At 36.6% G+C, this 21,752-nt stretch overlaps 1 protein-coding gene and 2 long non-coding RNA genes across 9 annotated transcripts in view; 2 read left to right on the top strand and 1 right to left on the bottom strand.

Annotated features, from left to right (window-relative positions):
- The window catches only part of LOC146676873 (uncharacterized), a 313,285-nt gene that overhangs the window by 104,616 nt on the left and 186,917 nt on the right, over nt 1–21,752 (top strand). The gene's annotated exons all lie outside the window — the stretch shown is intronic.
- The window catches only part of gria2b (glutamate receptor, ionotropic, AMPA 2b), a 61,729-nt gene that overhangs the window by 7,586 nt on the left and 32,391 nt on the right, over nt 1–21,752 (bottom strand). For all 7 annotated transcript variants that reach the window (XR_014913013.1, XM_085415889.1, XM_085415926.1 and 4 more), the window contains exons 3-11: nt 15,020–15,259; nt 6,486–6,682; nt 5,223–5,276; nt 4,970–5,128; nt 4,188–4,355; nt 1,975–2,079; nt 1,706–1,813; nt 1,196–1,402; nt 691–1,058 (exon numbers count right to left, since the gene is read on the bottom strand). Coding sequence is in view for 6 of the 7 variants with exons in the window: in XM_085415889.1 (XP_085272015.1) it covers nt 691–1,058; nt 1,196–1,402; nt 1,706–1,813; nt 1,975–2,079; nt 4,188–4,355; nt 4,970–5,128; nt 5,223–5,276; nt 6,486–6,682; nt 15,020–15,259 (1,606 nt within the window). In the remaining variant the exon portion in view is untranslated. The remainder of the gene's footprint in view (nt 1–690; nt 1,059–1,195; nt 1,403–1,705; nt 1,814–1,974; nt 2,080–4,187; nt 4,356–4,969; nt 5,129–5,222; nt 5,277–6,485; nt 6,683–15,019; nt 15,260–21,752) is intronic.
- On the top strand, nt 10,271–11,088 carry LOC146676878 (uncharacterized). The gene is made up of 3 exons (XR_014913014.1): nt 10,271–10,389; nt 10,448–10,520; nt 10,626–11,088. It is a non-coding gene; the product is annotated as an uncharacterized LOC146676878 (long non-coding RNA).

Raw genomic sequence — 21,752 nt, 5'->3', positions numbered from 1 at the left:
AAGCCAAAGTATCCTGAGACAACCCACATAAACTTGGGTAAATATGCAAACTCTACACAGAAAGCCTCAATCTAGAATGTGGATTTGAACCCAGGCCCTTTAGGCTGTGAGCAACAGGGTTAACAAAGAGAAGCAGTGGTTACTCTTAATTTACCATAAAACATGTTTGGGATGAGGTGTGGGATAAAAAAGTTAGGTCAACACAACACAAATGTCTACTCACAAGGTAGTAAATCTACAGTTAAAATATTAATTTTACACTAAATTCTGTAAAAAGAATAATTTTATAACTTTTCATCTAAACAAAAGTAAATAAAACCAAATAAAGCCAAGACATACAGAATGTATGAAGAATATAACAAAGTGGATGGTTTGGTTACATGCTCAAACATAACATGTTACTAACTAATGCTCTCCATCCTCGTCATCCACTTTTGATTTGAGAATCTATGCTACAGTGCTTTACGCTGGACCTCTAAGTTATAAACCCAACAATATTACAACCCCTAATCCTATATTGCTAGCAGAGCTAAAAATACACTTGGTTGATGAATACTTTGAAGCTCTAAAATCATTTTTTTCTCATTTTTAGGTAGTTCTGGTGGAATATCACTTATCATTTACTTATACGTACAGCATAAATTTTCTTAAATTAACGCAATATGGAAGTTGTGGATTTTTCTGACTTACCTAGGAGAGATGTCACAGCCTTGTCGCATAAAGGCTCCAAGGGAGAACCACAGGCTGTTGAATATGCCAAACTCATTAGTAGACTCATTGGTCTGGATCTGCCCGTCCTCATACTCCTCAGTGTGCCACTCGTAGGGGCTGAAGCGGCTGACGAGGAACAGCACCACGCTGACACCAATGTAAGCAAAAACTATACACATCCAAATCTCATAAGCCAGTGGATCCAAGAAAGAGAAAACTCCAGGCTTGGATTTCTGAGGCTTCTTGATCATGATGGAAATGCCCAGTGACATGAAAGGCTTGGAGAAGTCAATCACTTCCTCTCGCACCAATGTGATGGTCAGAGGAGCCACTGCGATGTCTGCTTTCTATCAAACCAGAAGGCAAAGAAAAAAAAGGCAAAAAAAGGTTTAAGAAATACCACTTGAGATTACAGGGGCTTTCAATCAAAGCTATCTCATTGAAAACCTTTAAAGCATGCATTCGAATGAGTAGATCAACTCACCCCATATACCAACTCTCCAACCATCCCATTCCAGATTTTGGTCTCTGCATCTCTTGCTCCATATTTTCCATCCCCCACTATTTTCAGTTGATATTTGAAGCCACAGTGCTTCGCTATCTCAGCAGCAAGATCTACACAGTAACCCTCGTAGCGCTCATTGTCTACAAAAAGGTCAGCGTTCTTTTTCAGCATTACATACGGAGCTTCCTGAAGGACAGGAAAAAAGAGCAGCACACATGAATTCAGCACATATGAATTACCTTGTGAAACACAGTATAGCCTTGTAGCGTGAAATCAGTGATCTGGTGTTATTCTACATATATTTAACTACATATATTTAACAAAAACAAGGAAAAAAAACCAACACTTTTCTCCGTAAAGGGAAAAGTGTCTAAATTAAAGTGTTAAGACATCTATTCATAAAATAAGGTACCCAGTGGTCCAAGAACGGAGACACTAAAACCACAATTAAAAGTACGCAATTAGTTATGGACTCATTATTAAACATACCAAAATGGTGGTCACAATAACAGTCTTGTTTTCCATTCCTGTTGTGTCATTTGTAAAGACATCTGATTTGGTGACAGCCATTTTATCCATTTCATTCCAGTATCCAATCTGTTGGAAAAAATAAGCAATAAATTCAAGAAAAAGTAAGTGCTGCTTTAATGGACAGCTTGAGCCTTGAATTCAAACTATATAGTCTCAAAAATTTTCCAAACGCTCAAATCTTGTATAGATATTCATCTTCTATTCAAATTGGATATCAAGAGACTTACTTTTACAGGACCATTACTCTTTAATTCCATTATATTCACTGAGTAATTGACTCTCTTGCCATGCTGGTCAAATTGGATGTTTCCTGTCAGTCCTTCCACTCGAACCTTGGAAACACAAGATCAGACGTGTGTAAGACTGATTTGACATGAATAAATCTGTGTGACGAGCAAACAGTGGTAGTGGGCTTATGTGGAAGGCAATAATTAAAAACATGGAAGCTATCATTGTTGTTCTTATTAATTATGATCAGTCAAGTAACACCATTCACCATTCATTTGCAGGTTAAAAGTTGAGATTTTCAAAGTTAAATTAATTCTTGATGTTGTCTGGGTCATGCAAATGCAGTTTTGTCAGGATGAATAGGTAATAAATGTCTCATAAATCCTTTCAGGGCTTAATCCGTAAATAGCTGCCAATTTGAACAACAAGGATGAAATGCTCTTTGCTAAGTCATCAGGAGACGATTGGGACAGTTTCAGAGAAGTAAAATACTAATGTGCTAATAAGGATCTTTTTTACGTGTCTTTTTACTTGTCTGAAGTAATACAGTCCTCAAAAACATATTCACCCAGAGTTTCATTGCCCAAAAATCAGTGCATTGTGATGTTGTCACGACCTCATCCAAGTTCCCTAAAGTGACATCCATTTGGATCGGTTAAGTGAGAAGTGTTCTTTGCTCTTTGTTTCCTATGACTCCCCTCTTCTTGAGTGTTTTACCATGATACCTAATGACTTCAAATACTTCTTTGTGCTGAGCTACGAGGCAGCAGAAAGTCTGAATGAACCCAGTGGTGTCCAGATTGAAGAGCATAAACTCAGCATGTATTCAGAGAACATTCATTAACCAAAGGAACTAAAGTAGAAAGAATGGGAAGGATCCTCTTGATTTTTTTCAGGGAAAATCAGCATTTCTAAAATGCATTTGGTGGAGTGGATCTCTTAACTTCACAACATGGAAACTCAGATTTTCGACATACATCCTCTCATTTAGTTGACAAACTTGAAAAATCACCAAAGTTTAAGTTCCATTTTCAGTTGGCAAGTCACTGTATTGCATGAAAGCTGTTACATAGGTCTAGACTTGAGTGCTGATGTGTTACTAGTTGTTTCCTATATGGATGGCACGTCAGTACACTGCATACTATACTCACAATGTAAAATCCATATTAGATGTTACATAGTCTGTAACAGTGTTCAGTCAAACTCACAGGTTATTTGTTTAGTTAAGTTGATTTGAGACCAAGAAGAAACCTCTTTAACTGCAGAAGAAGATGGATGGATGGATGGATGGATGGATGGATGGATGGATGGATGGAAAAACTAAAAATGAAAAACAAATTGAAACGTCCTTTCAAAAAGAGATGAGGGGGGGAAAAAAACAAACTTGTCACACACTGTGTTAATACTGTGATATTCATCTAGCCGTAGAACCCCCCTTTGGGAAAATATTAAAGTTAAAATATTAGGTAAAAATAGGTAGCATAATATAAAGTTTGATTCTCTCTCACTTTCACCTCACTTTGGGGGACATTTGAAGGTAAGAGCCATGTGATCTTGGGAAACTAAACATCACTGATCAGGTTTTGAGAGCAACATAAATTGATTTGGAAGAGATCCAACACCCTTGGATCGGCTTATCTTCTTACATGTTTGATCACAACCCAGGACAGCATCTCTCTGTCTTCATGGGGTGGTTAAAGGCAGCTAATCTTGATCTTTTATAAGTGTATCCTGACTTCCAGGGTGCCAGACAAAAAAACATCAAAGGCAAGAACTGATCAATTTTGGAAAAGCTTTCTGAGACATTTCCAACTGATACCTTTATCATTAAAAGAATCTCATCCTAGAAGCTGTTTTGGACACTTTTTTCTGCTCTGCATTAAGAAAGAGTGTAGATGGACAAATCAGTGTGGTACAGATAAAGACATAAAAAGAAAAGAAAAAAACATTTGAGAACCGTGTTACTGATCTTTCAGAAACTCAACATGATAACCATGAATAACTGATGCAGCATCATAGTTTACCATCAAATTAATCTCTATTTAGTGTGTTTCTTCTTCTTCTGAGAGCATATTTCTCTGTGTACATATGCACTGTAAAAATCAATCTTTGACAAGTACTTTCTACCTCGATGCGTTTTAAAATGCTATTCTTTTAATGTGTCTACTGTTACCACTGCAATGAATCCTCACCAGCAAAAGAGGTGAGTTACCTGTTTCAGTGCTCGCTCAATCTCCACACCCTGAGCCCATGGCACAGCAGGATTAGCCAAGCAGTCACCAGTGTTGGCCCTCCTGGTAAAGTCAATGCGTTGTTTATGAAGGTATCGAAAAGCTTCTGTCATCACCTGAACGGCGTCATAGGTCAGCGCAGATGTATACTATGGCAGAAAATTGGAGGAGATTATACATGAATTATATATTATATATAGATGAATAATGAAGGACTGTATTGCCATCTGGTTAAACATAATATAACTAGTTGACAAAAAAAGGCTTTAACTGTAAGCTCCGTATTCACACATTGAATAAATATAGTTGATCAAATAAATAAATGATATTTATCTGACATTCTGCACTAGATTACACAGTGCATTATGCTTTATCCACTGTCTTTCCCTAATTAGACAGCATATGATATATCATATGTTTGATGCTGGTGCTTTCTTTGTTTATGTATTTTTGTAGAGCAGTTTTGTTGTTTTGTAAATGTCAAAACTTGAGTGAGTGCTTTTTTTTAATCAGTGTGGCCTTAAAAACAGCTTGAACTTTCCCAGTTACAAAAAAACGAAGGCTACTTTTGGCAATGACTATGCAGCTCTGGTTATATTTTAATGTAAATTTATCTGATTTGTGTGTTTGCCAAAACTGAACATGCCATTCCAATTTCCAAAAAGCTGACTTCATGTGGGCTGGTATAGTAGAGTAAACTAAACAGAATAATCATTGATGATTTCAGTATTATATCGCCTCATATGTGCATGTTAAAACTCACCCTTATTTTACTGTCAGCTCCAGGATATTCTTTTTCTTCTAGTGCCTCCCATCGCTGATCAAATTTGGAAACCAAGGGATCATCAAAATCAACAATCTGAAAGCCTGAAACATTTGCTCCACCATACTGAATTTTGGACAGGTCTCCATCAATGAAACCCTAAAAAAACAGATCAAAATGAATTATTCCATCAATTAATACACTTATAAAGTCATTCTTTAAAGAAAAAGTTGTAAATGTTGTTTACACTCACCAGATTGGCTATAATGTAGTGGTAGCCTTTAACATGTCTGCCAATTGTGATGACCTACATTGTTGTGAAACACATGTGCATTAAAACAACATATAGGACACCTCGTGAAGGAAAAAGCAATTCTTAGTTGACAAAAACAGCTTAATAAAATGCTTGATTGAAGTTCCTCTTGTATGCCATTTTACACTGTTTGACAACTACACTTATAAGAAAGTACAATCTAAATCTGCCACATATTTATTCAGACATTATTAATTTGTTTCAATCAACCCTCACATGTCTGACAGTCTTGGCCGTTATCACTTTAAAAAACATTGTCACTTATAGTCGCAGCTATTGCTAGACAGAGATATCAAGTTCTGACGCCAGTTTTCTTATCAGAAAAGACAAAAGCAAAAAACTAACATATCTCAACCAGACCCCTTTTCAGTACCTCATATAAATGGCACACCTGAACCTAATCCCGCTGCTTGACTGACACCTTCGTTTGTCAGGGCTGCTACTTGATGCAGATTTGAATAATAACGTCTTGCATCTCCTATGTAAATGTCTTTGACATAAAGCAAGAAACTTCCACCTCGACAGTCTCTGTTTTTCCCTGATAAAGAGGCAACGAGGCTGTAGACATTGATTTCAGTCAGCATTTGGTTAAACAGACGTCTGCATGCTTTAAATGCTAATCAATATGCCTCCCTCGTGAGAAAAAGGTTAAGTAAAAATAGTCTGCTTATGTGCATTTGTTTTCCCTTTAATTGCAGTTTTGTTTACAGCCTAAATGAACAATTAGCATAATTGTTATGGTGCCTTTCTACATCTGCTGGACTGCATGGTCCATGTGACAAGGCTACTTTTGTAAGTGCTTTGTCAGATACACGTATTTCAACTGGATCTTACTTTTCTCCTACAGGAGTAATTAAAGGACAACAAGGTTGTTAGCATTTCCTGCACCCCCCTTTTTTAATCACCACAGATCCATTCCCAGTGCTATTTACACTTCCCAGTAGAGTTTTTACATATTTGGACTCTATTAGTTCTAATATCATGTATAATTTAAGCACGAAATAGTAAAAACATTTGTTTTTTGCTTTCAATGTTTTGCAAACGTACATTTTTTTTTTAGCTTTCTTTACAAACAACAAGCCACTGATCATTATACCGATGGAGCCTACTGCATGTAATTACTTTACCCAGAAATTACTTACGAGAAAGACTACCAAATAATAATAATAATAATAATAATAATAATAATAATCTACAATGTACCTGTTCCATAATGTCCTTCACTTTATCCTGTTCACAGTCCAGTATCACCCTCCTCTCTTTTTTGTTCTCCAGATCTTGGAACAGTGAGCGGTAGGCCTCATCCTTTCTCTCATCTTTAAGGTTTCCCACATTAATGGCAGTTACCTGCCACTTTTTCTCTGCTGCGGTGTCCAGAACAATTTGCAGTGTTGTCAGGCCTGAAGAAAAGATTGACACAGAGTTAAAATATTAATCATGTTGTGTCTCTTTATGCTTAACATATGCATATGTTTTATAATGGTTTTAAATTATTAACTGCACATTCTCTTTAGTCCCCGAGATATTTTTGGCCCTATGGCATTTTAATGGCTCAATGCAGTAATCATGATATGCAGATTTCAAACCTCAAATTTCAAGAAGTCACAACAAGCACGCGAAAATAAAAATGTGGGACGCAGAAAAACAAAAAAGAAATGCAAGAGCCTAGCAGAAGCAGACATAGTTTGAAGAAAAAAAATAGACCAGCAGACAAGACCCGTTCAAAAACATTCTCATCTGCTTGTTGAAACCCAGTGAAGGTTTTACAGCGACTCAGTGCCTTATGTAAAGAGCTCATCAAGATGAGTCACAGGTATTCTGGCATGAACCTGACCAACATGTGGGAGGAAAGTGGGTCTAACAATACACTTGACTGCATCAATACCAACATTTCATATTTCATTTCTGCTCTATTACTGTATGTTTTAAAGGAGTAATTGAGTATTTTGCTTATTTTTTTCACAGTACAATCTATCCTGAACGTCCACTCATAGTCTTTGTCTGATATTTTGAATTGCAAGACCTTCAGAAAACCTTGAAAAATAAGTGTCTTCAGCAAAATCTCTTACAGTATGTGATCACTTATTTTGACCGTACTGTTTATTCCAATATGTAATATAAACAAAATGTTCAGTGAATAACTGACACAGCTGGTGCAGTTAGCTGTAGCACTGGTCAGTCAGTGTGATGTGTAGTGTGGTGAAGGCAAAGATATCATGTCTGTTTCAGATTATATTCGCATCATCCTCTCTGTCTGGTTTCACTGTTGAATCTTTGCTGTTATTGATTGCTGGTCTGCTGAGGGCAGTTAGAAAGCGGTTTAATGAAAAGGTTGAGTGTTTCATTCTGACTTGCCGGTGAATTACAGATGTAATCAATTTCATGCGACGCGGCTTTGATTTTATATGAGGAAAATGGAGACTTGCAGTTTTATCTGAATGAACTATTCATCATAGTTGCATTAAGGTCAAAGTAGTGGTTAAATGTGTTTTATTGATACTTAAGAAATTAGATAAATGAAATGAAATTTAAGTTCTGAGTAATATGCAGTGAAAATAATTAAACAACAAAGGCAAAATGCTAGTTAGCACTGGCTGAAGTCAAATATAATCTAGATAGTGCATCTCTGTGGACTGTACTTATAGTCAGTAGCTGCTCTGTTGGGCACACCTTACTAATAAAACCTTTTGCATCCACAACTGCCTTATTTCTTTGTTGCATAGATTCAACAAGTTGCTGAAAACCATTCTCAGAGATGTTGGTCCATGTTTACATGATGGCATCATGCACGTCCTGCATCTTTGTCAGATGAACATCCATATTGGATTGAAACTGTGGCCCTTTGAGTACAGTGATTTCATTGTCATGTTTGAGAAACAAGAGTGAAATTATCTTAGCTTTGTGAAATCGTGTGTTATCCTACTGGAAGCAACTATCACAAGATGGGTACACTATGGTCATAAAGACATGGACATGTGCGCAACAATACTCAGGTAGGTTATGCATTTTAAACAATCAGTTAGTAACAAAAACCCCAAAGCTTGCCAAAAAAGTATACCCTGCACCACTGTAGCGTCTTTTTTCTATTCTAAGCTGGCAGAAATGGTCTTCTGTTGTGATCTTCTGCTACTGTAGCCATGTGCTTCAATGTTTAATATATTTTGTATTCAAAGATGCTTTTTCTGCACACCTTGTATGTAAGCGGTTATTTGAGCTGCTGTTGGTATCAGCATGTAGAAAGCAGGCCATTCTCCCCTGACCTCTGGCATCAACAAAGCATTTATGCCTAGAAAAATCCCAGTAGACCAGCGGTTTCTGGAAGACTCAGACCAACATGTGACATCAACAAATGTCCCGCATTCAAAGTCAATTTTATCACCTTTTCTGTGGCCATCAAATTAGCTGATGAAACATTTGCATTAATAAGTAATTAAATGTATTAAAATATATTGTCCACCCCAGTGTACCCTTTAACTTTATAACTAGATCACATCCCACCCTACACTCTTTTTACCTGAAAGACTATATCACCATGTAATACTAGTTTGTTCCTGTGTATTTAGTGTTAAAATATATACCGTATTTAGTATTTTGCTTTTGTTACAAGTTCAATGACATTTGTAAATGTAATTATTTCATAAAAAAGGACATCATTGATTTTGTTACATTCACTTTAAGTCATTCAATGTTGTATATAATGTAAGAATATATGTGACTTTTTCGGTTATATAATATTTTATAATTATTCACAAACCCATGATTTTGCACGTTTTGCAATGAACAACAAATACCTCTTTCAGTGGTCTAAAGCAGCACTTAAGTTAAATGTTTCCTTTACTACCTTTTACATTTGACAATTTTTTTATTATATTGAATCATGACTCCAAATACATGAGAACATGTACAATACGATGTAAAATGTTTAATTAAGGGTCAAATAGGCTCAGATTAAATAGAGGATATTGATTCGATTCCTACAAATTCATCCTCACATTAGCTATAATCTGTTTAACAAATTGTGTTCCCATATATCTACTGTGCTGAAAGTCCAACATCCTTCCCCAGAGTGAACCTGTTATTCTTTGCTTAATGCCTATTGAAGCACCACTTAAATCAATTGCAAGTGTTTAAAGGCTTTGTTTTAGGAAGAAATAGCAGGGGTTGTGATTGCCTACAGGTCTGCTATAACAGAACTTGAATCTGCAAATTTTTTATTTGGGTTTATTTTTTGTTTATTTTAATCTAGATTCAAACATGTAAATGTTTGAATGATGTTTAGATAAAAGTATGGAAATTATAAAAAAAAAAACCCAGACTGGTACAATTGTAATATTTGACAGCAGAAATAGCTATTTTAGTGCTTATCACTGCTGTAGACAGCGCTTTTATTTGACCTTGATTAATTAAGCATAAAGTCTCCAAGCACGAGTATGTGACCTTATTTAGACAACAGTGGATTTCTAATATATTAGCAAATGCTGGCATGCTTAGTGCTGGGAAGGTTACTTTTAAAATGTATTCCACTACAGATTACAGAATACATGCCCCAAAATGTATTTTGTAACGTATTCCGTTACGTTACTCGATGAGAGTAACGTATTCTGAATACTTTGGATTACTTAATATATTATCATGCTTTTTACAACTACATGAATGTACTATTGCTGTGTGATTTATTACTGTTACTGAAGGTCCGCGGCTCCGAACCGTAGTAAAGGGACCTCTGGCTAATACTTCAGGTTCAGTGTCGGGCTAGTAGCCGAAAAATAGCTTTACTTTGTTGTCTGGGTCAAGTTTGAGACAGAGAGAGGCGTTGAAAGGCTGCTCCAACGGAACTTATTGTTTCGGAGGAAAACACGAACACTGTGTACAGTTGAGTCTTAATAGCTTACTTACAACTGGGCTCGTCAGGCACTCTTCTTGGCTGCAGTGGTTATTATTATATTTACATGTGTAACAAGTGTCACCTGGCAGTTTGTTGCTCTCTGCCAGGTGATTGGCTGAAGAGCTGTGAAAAGGTAGTGGGTGTGTGGGGTGAAGTCAGCGCTCTTCTGTGGAAAAAACCAGAGGCAATTAATTCACTCAGGTGCGAGTGGGTATACTGTCGGTAAGAGACTTTTGCTATTGCATGTGCCTATTTTTAATGTGTCATTGGACTTTTTTAGTGTGACCACGAATTTTAATAGAAGAATTGATCAAGCCCTAGATCGACTGCGCGCAGGGAAACTGATCAATATTGTAGGTATATTGAGTGTTTGTTTTAGTTTCATGATTTTGAATGGTTTTATAAAATTGCTATTTTATTGGGTAATATTTTAATTGATAATGTTGTTTGTTTTTCAGCTGTGCTGTCTCTGCTGTCCTTTTTTTTTTTTTTTTTTTTTTTTGTTCTTTTGATTGATTTGTAATTTTGTTTTGGTTAGTCCGTCCAGCCGTAGAGGCGGTTATTGATTGAGAGTAAGTTTTGTAAGGGCGGACTAACCTCTCTTTTGTTTTGTTTTTTATTTTTAATTGTTTGTGCCACTTCCCTTTATCTCTCAGATCACAGGCCATACATAGCACTGATTCCCAGCTGCGCTGAGACCCGAATTGTTTGCAGTGTGTGCCACGATTGCAGTGTCACTAAGCGGGGTGTGACGGGTTGTAGTGTTATTTCGCACAGTTTGTGTGGTAAGTCTCATGTGCAGCTGGGATATCAGCAGGATGTGTTGTAAGTCCTGTCTGGAAACGACTGGGAATTTGTATGTTTAACTCATGTAATAAATAAATGATCAATTATTTCTTTGCCCCGTTTACTCATCCCTTGTCCTCGGTTACACATGCTTCCAGCTCCCGTTTCTACTCGATGACAGCTCATACTTTTCCACTCACCTTTTTCTCCCTCCCTCGCTCACAGATACATAATGGGTATGGCAGTCCATTCTCCCTGCAGCACGGACTACACTGCCCATGAGGCTACATTCTTTAGGGCTGTAGAAAACATGGACGACGCGACAGCTCCCCAAAAATGAATGCCAAAACGTCTCTATTGCCCCCTGGTGTCTGGCTGCAGTATATGTCATAAACCCCGCCTCCTCCATGTTAGCGAATGGGACTGGGGTCAGACTAAAATAAATTAATTCCCCTCAGATAAATTTTTTCCAAAGATTCTTTCTTTTGTCATCAATAGTTCTCATTATGGTGATTTATGTCCAAGGGGTCTCCTTTCCCATAAGTTTGATTCTAATTCCTACCGCGGTGATGTTAAATTGGGGTGTAATGTCATCATAACAGCTTTGACTGACAACTGCAGTCACCGAGAAACTTGTAACGGACTTAGTTAGCAAATTGCATCCATAGACTGTGTAGGTTAACTGCCAAGGCAATTAGACCTGCTAATTAGTGTTAGCCGATCACACAGTTTACTATTGATAAGCACCTAAATTGAAAAGACTGGGCATCGTTTGAGCTTTTTTGGCCTCCTTTTAAATGTACAGGTTGGCCAATCAGAGAGAATGTCCTCAACATTTGCAACAGGGAAGATGTCCCAAGCAAATATTTCCACTTCCTGCTATAAAGCTGAAGTTGCGGTAAGGGAGACCCTTTAGACAAACTTTTTGGAGATGGAAGAAAAAACAAAAGAAAATATGACTAAGTTTTTGTTAGTAATGGTAACTGTACCGTTTTGCTGTAACTGTAACTGCTGTTGGTGTAACCCCACACCCCACGCATGGCACGCAGGATGGGCATCAACCGTGAACCAGTGAATTAGATAAGCACAAGAAAATGGATGAAAGGATAAATGGAGCCCACTGCAAAGTAGTCACATTTTTATCACGTTAGAAAAGATCAGTTGCAGCTCCACTTTTTGAGATATTTATCAGTTTTTACCAAAAATAGGTTCCCAGTACCTGACCTACACCATAATATTGGTCTTCTCTTTAACCTACTCTTTAATCTATCTTGATCCATTGTTTAAACAAAGTTACTGGCCATAGCTGACAAGGTATTTGCTGGTTCATGCATTAGCCTCAGTGTTCTAATAGAATTCATCATAACCAGTAACAACTCCATTGCTTCCTTTCTTTCGACTCCCTGAGAAACACCCCCACACATCCTTGCATCATTTACCAACAAGCTTAGTCACTTGCAGTCTCTCTCTTTCCTCTTCTCTCTACACTTTGGGTTGCCATGGGAATGAGTGGATCACACTGACCTAATTAGACAGCCATGCAATGATGAAATATGCACAACAGGCCCCTTAGTGCCACAGCGGGCGTACAGTAAGGACAGCAGGTCACTCCTAGCATTAGCATGGGGACACTGTGAAACAGCTGGTGCTTCTGATTTTAGAGAGGAACAGTATTTGATTCTGCTGTCAGTCAGAAAGGCTGACTGGTAAGACTTAGCATGCTGGCAAAAGGAAGAAAAGCATAGCAAACACAAGAGATGATTTGTAAAGCAGACAGGGCAAATGGGAGGATAACGTTAGTGTATAAAGAGCAGGCAGGATATGTCTTGGATGGGAAAAGGTGCAATGGGAGACTTTAAGAGATGTAACACTATAGAAAGTTAAAGGTAATACAGAGCAGAAATGCTCTAAATCCTTCCTAATCCATCCACTGTGTATCCACTCTAAACTGTGTGTAGACAGCAGCAGTTTCACATCTCTATGTTGATTCACTTCTGTTGCAATAAACCACTTAGTGCTTCATATAAATACTTACATATAAAACTATCTTTGGGAATTTATCAATGTTGCATACCTTCAAAATGATTTCTAAAATTGATCTGAACATTGTCTCTTTTAGCGTGCTGAAAATAAAACAATTAGTCTATGAGCTAAAAGAATAATTTGATGTGTAACATAAACACTGAGTATTCCTGTTAGGATAGAAGACTTAATACTGTTATTCCACTGTAACTAGATAGTACTGAGCTTTTAATTCTGGTTTTTCATTGCAGTAAGAGTGTTAATAGAGAGTGGAACTCTATCTGTGGAAGAGATTTTCTTTTCAGTGTCAGTTGCTCCAGAAGACTGCATTGTGCTTCAAGGGTAAAAGTCACAGAATCACAATTAGCAGGTGACAGCATAAAATGAATTACATGACACAGCAAAGTGAGATAATGCAAAAGCAGGAGTAGATTGTTCTTGAACCTTTTGGCTGCCATCGCCTTTATTACACCTTATTATTAATTGCTATATTAACCATTCTTCTCGAATTCAGCCACAGCCATCTTCCATTTTACCAACTCATATGCCGCTAGCTCAATTAAAAAATACAATTGTCATGCTTATAAAGCATATAGTGTGTTCGACGTTTCAGGTAGTGAGAGAAAATGTCTGCTGGAAGATATAAAATCTTATTTCCAGACTTCGACGTTATCAGTGTCGAATTTTGAAGAATCACTTATGAAAGGGATCAAAGAAAAGGGACGAAATAGATTTGAATATGAAGCAAGCTGGGATATTATAGTTTGAGGGTAGATAATATTTCATGTAGGATAAATTCAGCCCTTGATCTTATCCAGGATTCCAAATACAGGTGTACAGGCTCAGGATAGAGATTATTTATGGCTAAATAATTTAACTTATTCTCTAAAAAAGCTAGTTTTATCATTAAGGGCACCACTACTGCTGTATTAGTGAATGTTTGTGATAACTGCAGACTGTAAAAACATGATGAGTGCTATGGTGACAGTCTTCAGATTCTGTAATCCTTAATCTTGGGAAAAGCCTGCCTGTCTAACTGACTGATAGACCAAAAAGGGTATGGCTTGAATTTTAGGTAGAGTTGGAACCAGAAAAGCAACTGGGTGTGTGTATTTGTATATGTGTATGTATCTGTGAGTCTGTTGTTTGATTGTGAAGTGGAGCTGAAAAATAACACATGTGAACTAAGCATGGTGCAACTTTTCCTCTCAATTAGGATGGTCACACCATTGCTGACATCACATCTCTACGTAGAACAAGTGTGGAAATCAACAGCTTTAGGCCGTATCATCTCCACTGTATGTCAGAGATGACTCTGACTGCCTCTCCTCTAACCTCGCCTTGATATTACATTACACTCTCAAATGGAGGAGGTGCTATAGTTGATTGTATGTGACAAGCTGTTTGTAATGAGCCCATGCCCTTTACCTAGCTTCACCTGTGTTGCACACAGTGGGATAGAAATGTTTTGTCACAGGATAAAAGCGGTTGCTCAGGATTCTGTATTCATTTGATCAACCGCTTCCCTGTAAGGGGACAAGTGGACCAAAAGTGTATCAACAAAATGTCTGTCAGGAGGAATGGGCAAAGTTTGGGTCCACTTATCCTCCATGAGAAAAGGTCACTAGGGGGACATGCGAGCCTTTCCCCTAAGAGGACCAGTGTTCCCAAAAGCTATACTAACAAAAAGCTACATGTATGCTAACTTACAGCTTAACAGAACCAGCAAATTGCTGGATAGATTACTCTTCTGTAGCCCCTTGTGACAACTCAGCAGCTGAAAGTAGCAAACATATAATAATATAGTCTAACTTACAGTTTCTGTGGTTTATATTACAGAATCCAAATATCTGGCCAATAATGCAGTTTTCAAAGTTCATAATTTCACATACATGTTTTACAAATAGCCATAGGATTAGCACTCAAGCTTCCAAGGCTACAAGATAACCAGCTGACAACAGTGGCAGATTTTCTTTAGAGAATTTCATGATGAAAATCCACTCAAATCACACTTTGAAAGCTATAAAACGTGTTCACTTCTTACCTCGATCGCTGTCGTAGAGATAGGCAAACTTGTCCCACTTGTAGTACTCAATAAGGCTGAGAAGGGGACCCTTGATATCTGGTCGCATCTGGATAATGAACTGATGACTTCCATCCAGAGGGAAGCTGGGTGTAATGAAGGAGACATGTAGCGTCCCACAAAACGAGGTGATGGTGTTTACAGACTTCTTGTCATAGAATCCAAAAATGGCATACACTCCTCTAGAGAACTGTGAACAGACTGAAGAAAAAAAATTTGTGTTAGGACATTGTACTGAATGTTTACTTCATTGCTTTTAATCCTGATTGAATTAAATTGCAAACTTCCTTTTCACTATTTAGCAGAAAACAAGTTGCTGTCTTTTATACCACGGATGATTTGCCAGAGCAATGTCATATCTTATTTGAAACAAACTCTTCTGACATTTATTTGGGAAGCATACAGTACTCCCTGCTATAATTCATAGCAATGTATATAACCAAGACCTTTATTACCCTCAGTTAGTGCACATTAGGGCCAGAAACAACCATTAAGGGACATCTTTTTTAGTTTCTTTTTCGGCTGATTAATGGATAGTTTCCCATAAGTTCTGTCAGGGGAGTGCTTGTGTTCAACAGCAGCAGATCCAATCTGAGCGAGTCACTTTGTGAAACTTTTATGAAATGACCTATTGCTTTATTTGATATAGTGATAATGACTGTGATTGATATTCTGTTTGTCTTAAAGATTCTTTAAAACTCTATATCAACTTTTTAAATGTTCTCTGTTTTATGGTATAGTAACACTGCCCCGAGAAAAATGTAACTATTCCACATATTCACAGGTATATGATTATGGGGCATCCAAATATGCTTCAGTGCACTGCTTCACCCCCTTTACCATTAAGAGCAGATGCATCTGTAGAATATTTAATATCCACAATATATTGTGAGATTCCATTAGATTTAATGTTTGCTTTCGTTAACAACAGTTTAATTATATACTGTGTGATTACTCTGTGTTTATATTAGATTACTTGTATTACATCCTCATTCTGCTGACTCTCCAAAAGCACCGTATTCAATAATATAGGACATATGTTCTGGTCCACATAACACCAGGGATGTAACTGGCTTCTAGCATTCATTATGCAAAGATCAGAAGAGAGTACTGAAAACTCAATGGACTGTAAACATAAATGCTAAATGTCTATCTTATCCTTTAGTTGCTTTCGGCAGTGTTTTTTAAACATTTTACTGGAGTAGATAGATTTGCATGCTCCTTGTAAATGTGTATTGATCAAATGTAAGTTAATGAGGGTTATTAGTGTGAATGCTTGAAAAGCATTCACAGTATTGTTCTTCTAATCTTTATTATTAGTGTGAATGCTTGAAAAGCATTCACAGTATTGTTATTCGAATCTTTATTGTGTGGATGCTTTAAGCATCCACACTATTGAGTTCCTGTTTCTCTTTATTCTTTATTATTATTCTAGTTGCTTCCGTACACTTTTCGCCGTTAAACTACTTCCACAATTTTCAGCCGATTTTCACCGTTCAAATTTTAAACTATTCTGCTATTTTTGCTAATTCCTGCTATGACTTTTGCTATTTTTAACTATTATACTTTTTAAAATATTAAGCTTTTTTCCTTTAATTTGTCCCATTGAAATGAATGGGAAACTTCTGCAATTCTGCTAAATTTTGCTTGTTTTTGAAACTTAACTACTTCCTCATATTTTCACCTAGAACAACCATTCAAATTTTAAAATGTTCACAAATTATTGGGCTATTCAGGTATGATTCAGCTTTTTCAAATCTTTTACTGTTTTACTTTTATGCCTCTTAAAGTTTTGAGTTGCAAAATTGTGATTTTTCACAAAATACATGCGTTGTTATGGTTGCTATGCTCTTGGCTTCCAGTGTGACACTGAAGGTTTTGCAGTCTTCTCTTCATGTCCGAACAACTGTTTGCTACTTGCTCAATTTTCACTCAACTTCCACAAATTATACATCAAAACGTAGGTATTTTTGCTGGCTTTCAGGAAATGTCACTATCATTGTTGTGGGATTTATAGAATTTTCGCAAATCTCCTCAGACCAACACAATGTCAGAAAACTCTCCATATAAAGTGAATGGAGAGCTTGTTCAAAATCACCGCTGGATTTCTGTAATGAGAGGCATATTCGAATCGTCATATCTCCTTAACGAAGCAAAGTTAAGACATGAGGCTTGTCCCCGAATATCTTCAGACACCCCTGACGCTCACAATTCAAGAATTTCTTTCTCACCTATTACCGTTCTGAAATGAGTTGGACTTGTTTGAGGGTAGGAAATTCGTCCTTCGCTCAGATTTCTTCAGATTTCAAACTGTGGAAATGAACCACTTTTTTCTCTCGTCATAACTTTTTGTTGGATTTCCACAGAGACCTGAAAATTTCCATGATTGTTCACCAAAGCCTGCTGTCTCTTACGGTGAAAGAATGATATCGATACTCCAAATAGATTTCGAGTTACAAAGCGTTGTTTGAGGGCAAGTCAAGGCAGTTTTTGCTTCGCTCTACTCAGTTATGGTGCATTAGAAGTCAAATATCTTTAATAATTCATATTTTAATGATAAATTGTAAACACTGGAAGATTCCCCCATCTCTTCTGAACAAAACGGTGTAAGAATGACCGCTCTAGCCCCTACAGTTTGGAAATTATGGTCATTTGTTTGAGGGGAGTCCTCACTATGAGAAATAGGCTGCAATAATCCTGTGCCTCTCTGTGCTGCTGCGTGTGTAAAAAGATGCACATGTTTTGGCGGGAAAAAGTACACAGGCTCTCTGATTGGTGGATTCAAATTCAGCAGCTCCCAGGCTGACCTAGAAACTTACTTCTCTCTCCCTGTGCATTTTTTTGCTGATTTTTTCATTTAACAAGTATATTTGAGGGACCCTCAGCATGTTCAGCATTTTTTCAGCTGTCCATTTTGCTTTTCCAATTTTTCTGTTTAACTTATTACTATTGTGCTAAATCATACTGTTTCTGCTATTTTATAAGATTTGTGCTTAATATAGTATTTCTGCTTTTAATAGGATTTGTGCTTAATATAGTATTTCTGCTTTTTATAGAATTTGTGCTTAATATAGTATTTCTGCTTTTTATATGATTTGTGCTTAATATGGTATTTCTGCTAAATTATAGTATTTCTGCTTTTTATAGGATTTGTGCTAAAACATAGTATTTCTACTAAATGTAGTATTTATGCTTAATCATACTATTTCTGCTTTTTATAGGATTTGTGCTTAATATAGTATTTCTGCTAAATTATAGTATTTCTGCTTTTTATAGGATTTGTGCTAAAACATAGTATTTCTACTAAATGTAGTATTTATGCTTAATCATAGTATTTCTATATATTTCTGCCTGGTCCCCAGGCAGCCAATCCTCTGTGAGGACTTAGACATTCAAATTTTCAAATCAGGTCCTGCACGGTTTCCCAGCCAATCATATATGTGTCCTGAGGCATTCAAATTTGCATATTGGGGACTTCATGGCTTCTAAGCCAGCCAATCATATCTGAGGGCTGAGGAATTCAAATCCACAAATCAGGGCCTGCACAGCTTCCCAGCCAGCCAATCATGTATGTGGGCTCCAGGTATTCAAATTTGCATATTGGGGAATTCGTGGCTTCTAAGTCAACAAGTCATCCATGTCATATATCTCTAAAAATTCATATTTTAATGATAAATTGTCAACACTTGAAGATTCCCCCATCTCTTCTGAACAAAACGGTGTAAGAATGACCGTTCTAGCTCCTACGGTTAGGAAATTATGGTCATTTGTTTGAGGGGAGTCGTCATTATGAGAAATAGACTGCAATGATCCTGTGCCTCTCTGTGCTGCGTGTGTAAAAAGGATGCACCTGTTTTGGAGGGAAAGAGTGCACAGGCTCTCTGATTGGTGGATTCAAATTCAGCAGCTCCTGACCTAGAAACTCACTTTTCTCTCCCTGTGTGTGTGTGTGTGTGTGTGTGTGTGTGTGTGTGTGTGTGTGTGTGACAGAGAGAGAGAGAGAGAGAGAGAAAGGCTTTTAATGGGATGATCTCATTCTAAGATTCAAATTCAATATATTTAGACTGGTTGACTGAATTGGATCTTGTGTGTGTGTCTCTCTGTGCATGTGTGTTTTCTTATGTGTACATATTTGTGATTGTGTGGCTGTTATAGATTTTTTTGCTGATTTTTTTCATTTAACAAGTATAGTTGAGGGACCTTCAGCATGTTCATCATTTTTTCATCTGTCCATTTTTGCTTTTCCAATTTTTCTGTTTAAGTTATTACTATTGTGCTAAATCATACTATTTCTGCTATTTTATAAGATTTGTGCCAAATACCGTATTTCTGCCAAATATAGTATTTCTGATTAATTATACTTTTTTCTACCAAATCATAGTACAGTATTTCTGCTTTTTATAGGGTTTGTGCTTAATATAGTATTTCTGCTAAATTATAGTATTTCTGCTTTTTATAGTATTTCTGCCAAATTATAATATTTGTGCTAAAACATAGTCTTAATTTAAAATTACAATATTCATAGTTCATCACAGTGTCTCTGGTAAATCACAATATTTCTGCTCTGTTGTACTATTTTTCTAAATCATAGTGTTTCTGTAATGTTTAAGTATTTTTGGCTAAATATATTCTTTCTGTTATCTTATACTATTTCTCCTAAATTCTTGTATTTTTGAGAAGTTATCATGTTTCTGGTAAGTTACAATATTTCTGCTAAATTCTGCTATGCTATTGTATCTCTGCCAAGTATTATGTTTCCTCTAAGATATTGCAGTTCTGCTAAGTTATTCCATTTTAGCAAACTTCTTTTGCTTCTGCAAAGTTTTTACAATTTCTGCAACTTTTCAGCTTTTTCAGCTACTTTTTGCATACAGCTTCAGCTTTAAGCATCCACACTGCATTTTCGCAGGAAATGCAAATTTTTCTAGTTATTATTCTATTTTATTATTATCTATTCCGTACGTTTTTTGAAAGCCTACTCCTTCAAAACCGTTCAACTTAGAAAAACCATTCAAACACCGTTAGATTCCTATTCTTTTGGACAACACTGCTTCTATTTTTCTCATTTTTAACATTTATATTTTTAATTTTATTCAACTTTATTCAACAAAAATTTCCCATGTATTTCAATGGGGAGACCCTTCAAATTCTCATTCAACTTCCTCCTCTTTAAACTGTATCTACTTCAACATACATTGACATAGAGCCACCATTCAAACTTTAAAACGAAGACAAGACATTCAACTATTCAACTTGTATTTATCTTTTCAATATCTATTATACTTTTTCTTCAGTTCCAGTTTAAGTTTCATGATGTTTTTTCACCCGTTTCAGAGTTTATAATGGGTGTGTATGGGACGGAATGTTGGGGCTAGAGTGAGGCAGCTCAACTGCTAGAGTGAGAGGAGCAAAAAAATTAATCTTAAAATCTTTTTTAAAACTGCTGCTGTATCCACAGCGTTTGCTCTACAGGTATGATTTTACCCTCAGAACGTAGCCATCGCTGTCCTCTTTCATCCAATGTGTTTACTATTGTACTAGGTGTTATGGTTCTTTCATAAATGTCACCAATGCACAGCCTCCTCCCTCCAACTCTTCCATAGACTCTAATGTTAAAATGGCTCAGAAGGTTCGTTTGAAAATCAGAAGAGCATGGTGTCTTTACACTGTCACCACGTCCATATAATAAACTCCACAGGCATGAAAACTGAGAATTAGGTAGACTGGACATTGCTGCCGCTCACGGTGAAAGAATTTCGTCAATACGACCTATACTTTTCATTTGGGAGCGATTTGTTTCGGCCTGACTTTTCTGTTAATTTTAAGCAGCAAAAGTGAGGCGCATGTCTGTGTACGTGTGTATGGAGCCATTGGGTGCAGTCACTATAGCAACCAGGCTCACACCTGCCTGCTTAACGAGCTCTGCCTGCCACTGTACCAAGATTCATCTTAAGCACTTCTCTTTCAACTGCTGCTGTGTCCACAGTGTTACAGCCATCATTTTACCCTCAAATTGTCGCCATTATTGTTCTCTTTCCAACACCGTGTCTTTCAAAGCTCAGGCATTTAAACTTTTTAAACTGTGTGGATCAAAGTGGAGGGATCACATTTGAGTCATTCAGTGATTCAAAGAATATGACCTTTTAATATTCATTCAGATGTTTTCTGACTCTAAATGTTCTTTTCTCATTTCATAGGGTTTTCTAATTTACATTTAAAACATTTTCAGTTTTTTTCCAACTTCTTCTTCTGTGTAACCTTCACCTTTTAGCAGTTCAGCACTTTTGTTTTCAGGTTAAATTCGGTTTTTTTTTTATCTCATTCAAAATTTTTAACTTAAATTCTGTAATTAATTCATTTCAGTGCATACATTCAGATTCAAGCATTCACACTGCAGTTTCTTCAGAAAATGCACTTTCTAGTTATTATTATTATTATTATTATATTTTATTCTGTATTCCGTACGTTTTTTGTAATCCTACTCCTTCAAAACCGTTCAACTTAGAAAAACCATTCAAACACCGTTAGATTCCTATTCTTTTGGACAACACTGATTCTATTTTTCATATTTTTAACATTTATATTTTTAATTTTATTCAACTTTATTCAACAAAAATTTCCCATGTATTTCAATGGGGAGACCCTTCAAATCCTCATTCAACTTACTCATTTTTAAACTCTTACTACTTCAACA

This window comes from Rhamphochromis longiceps, linkage group LG2 (genome assembly GCF_057381845.1).
Source record: "Rhamphochromis longiceps isolate RC_006_pf linkage group LG2, R_longiceps_female_GT1.1, whole genome shotgun sequence".
In the NCBI taxonomy this organism is placed as follows: Eukaryota; Metazoa; Chordata; class Actinopteri; order Cichliformes; family Cichlidae; genus Rhamphochromis; species Rhamphochromis longiceps.
Note: the sequence above shows the minus strand (reverse complement) of the source record. Positions and strands in the feature narration are given on the sequence as shown.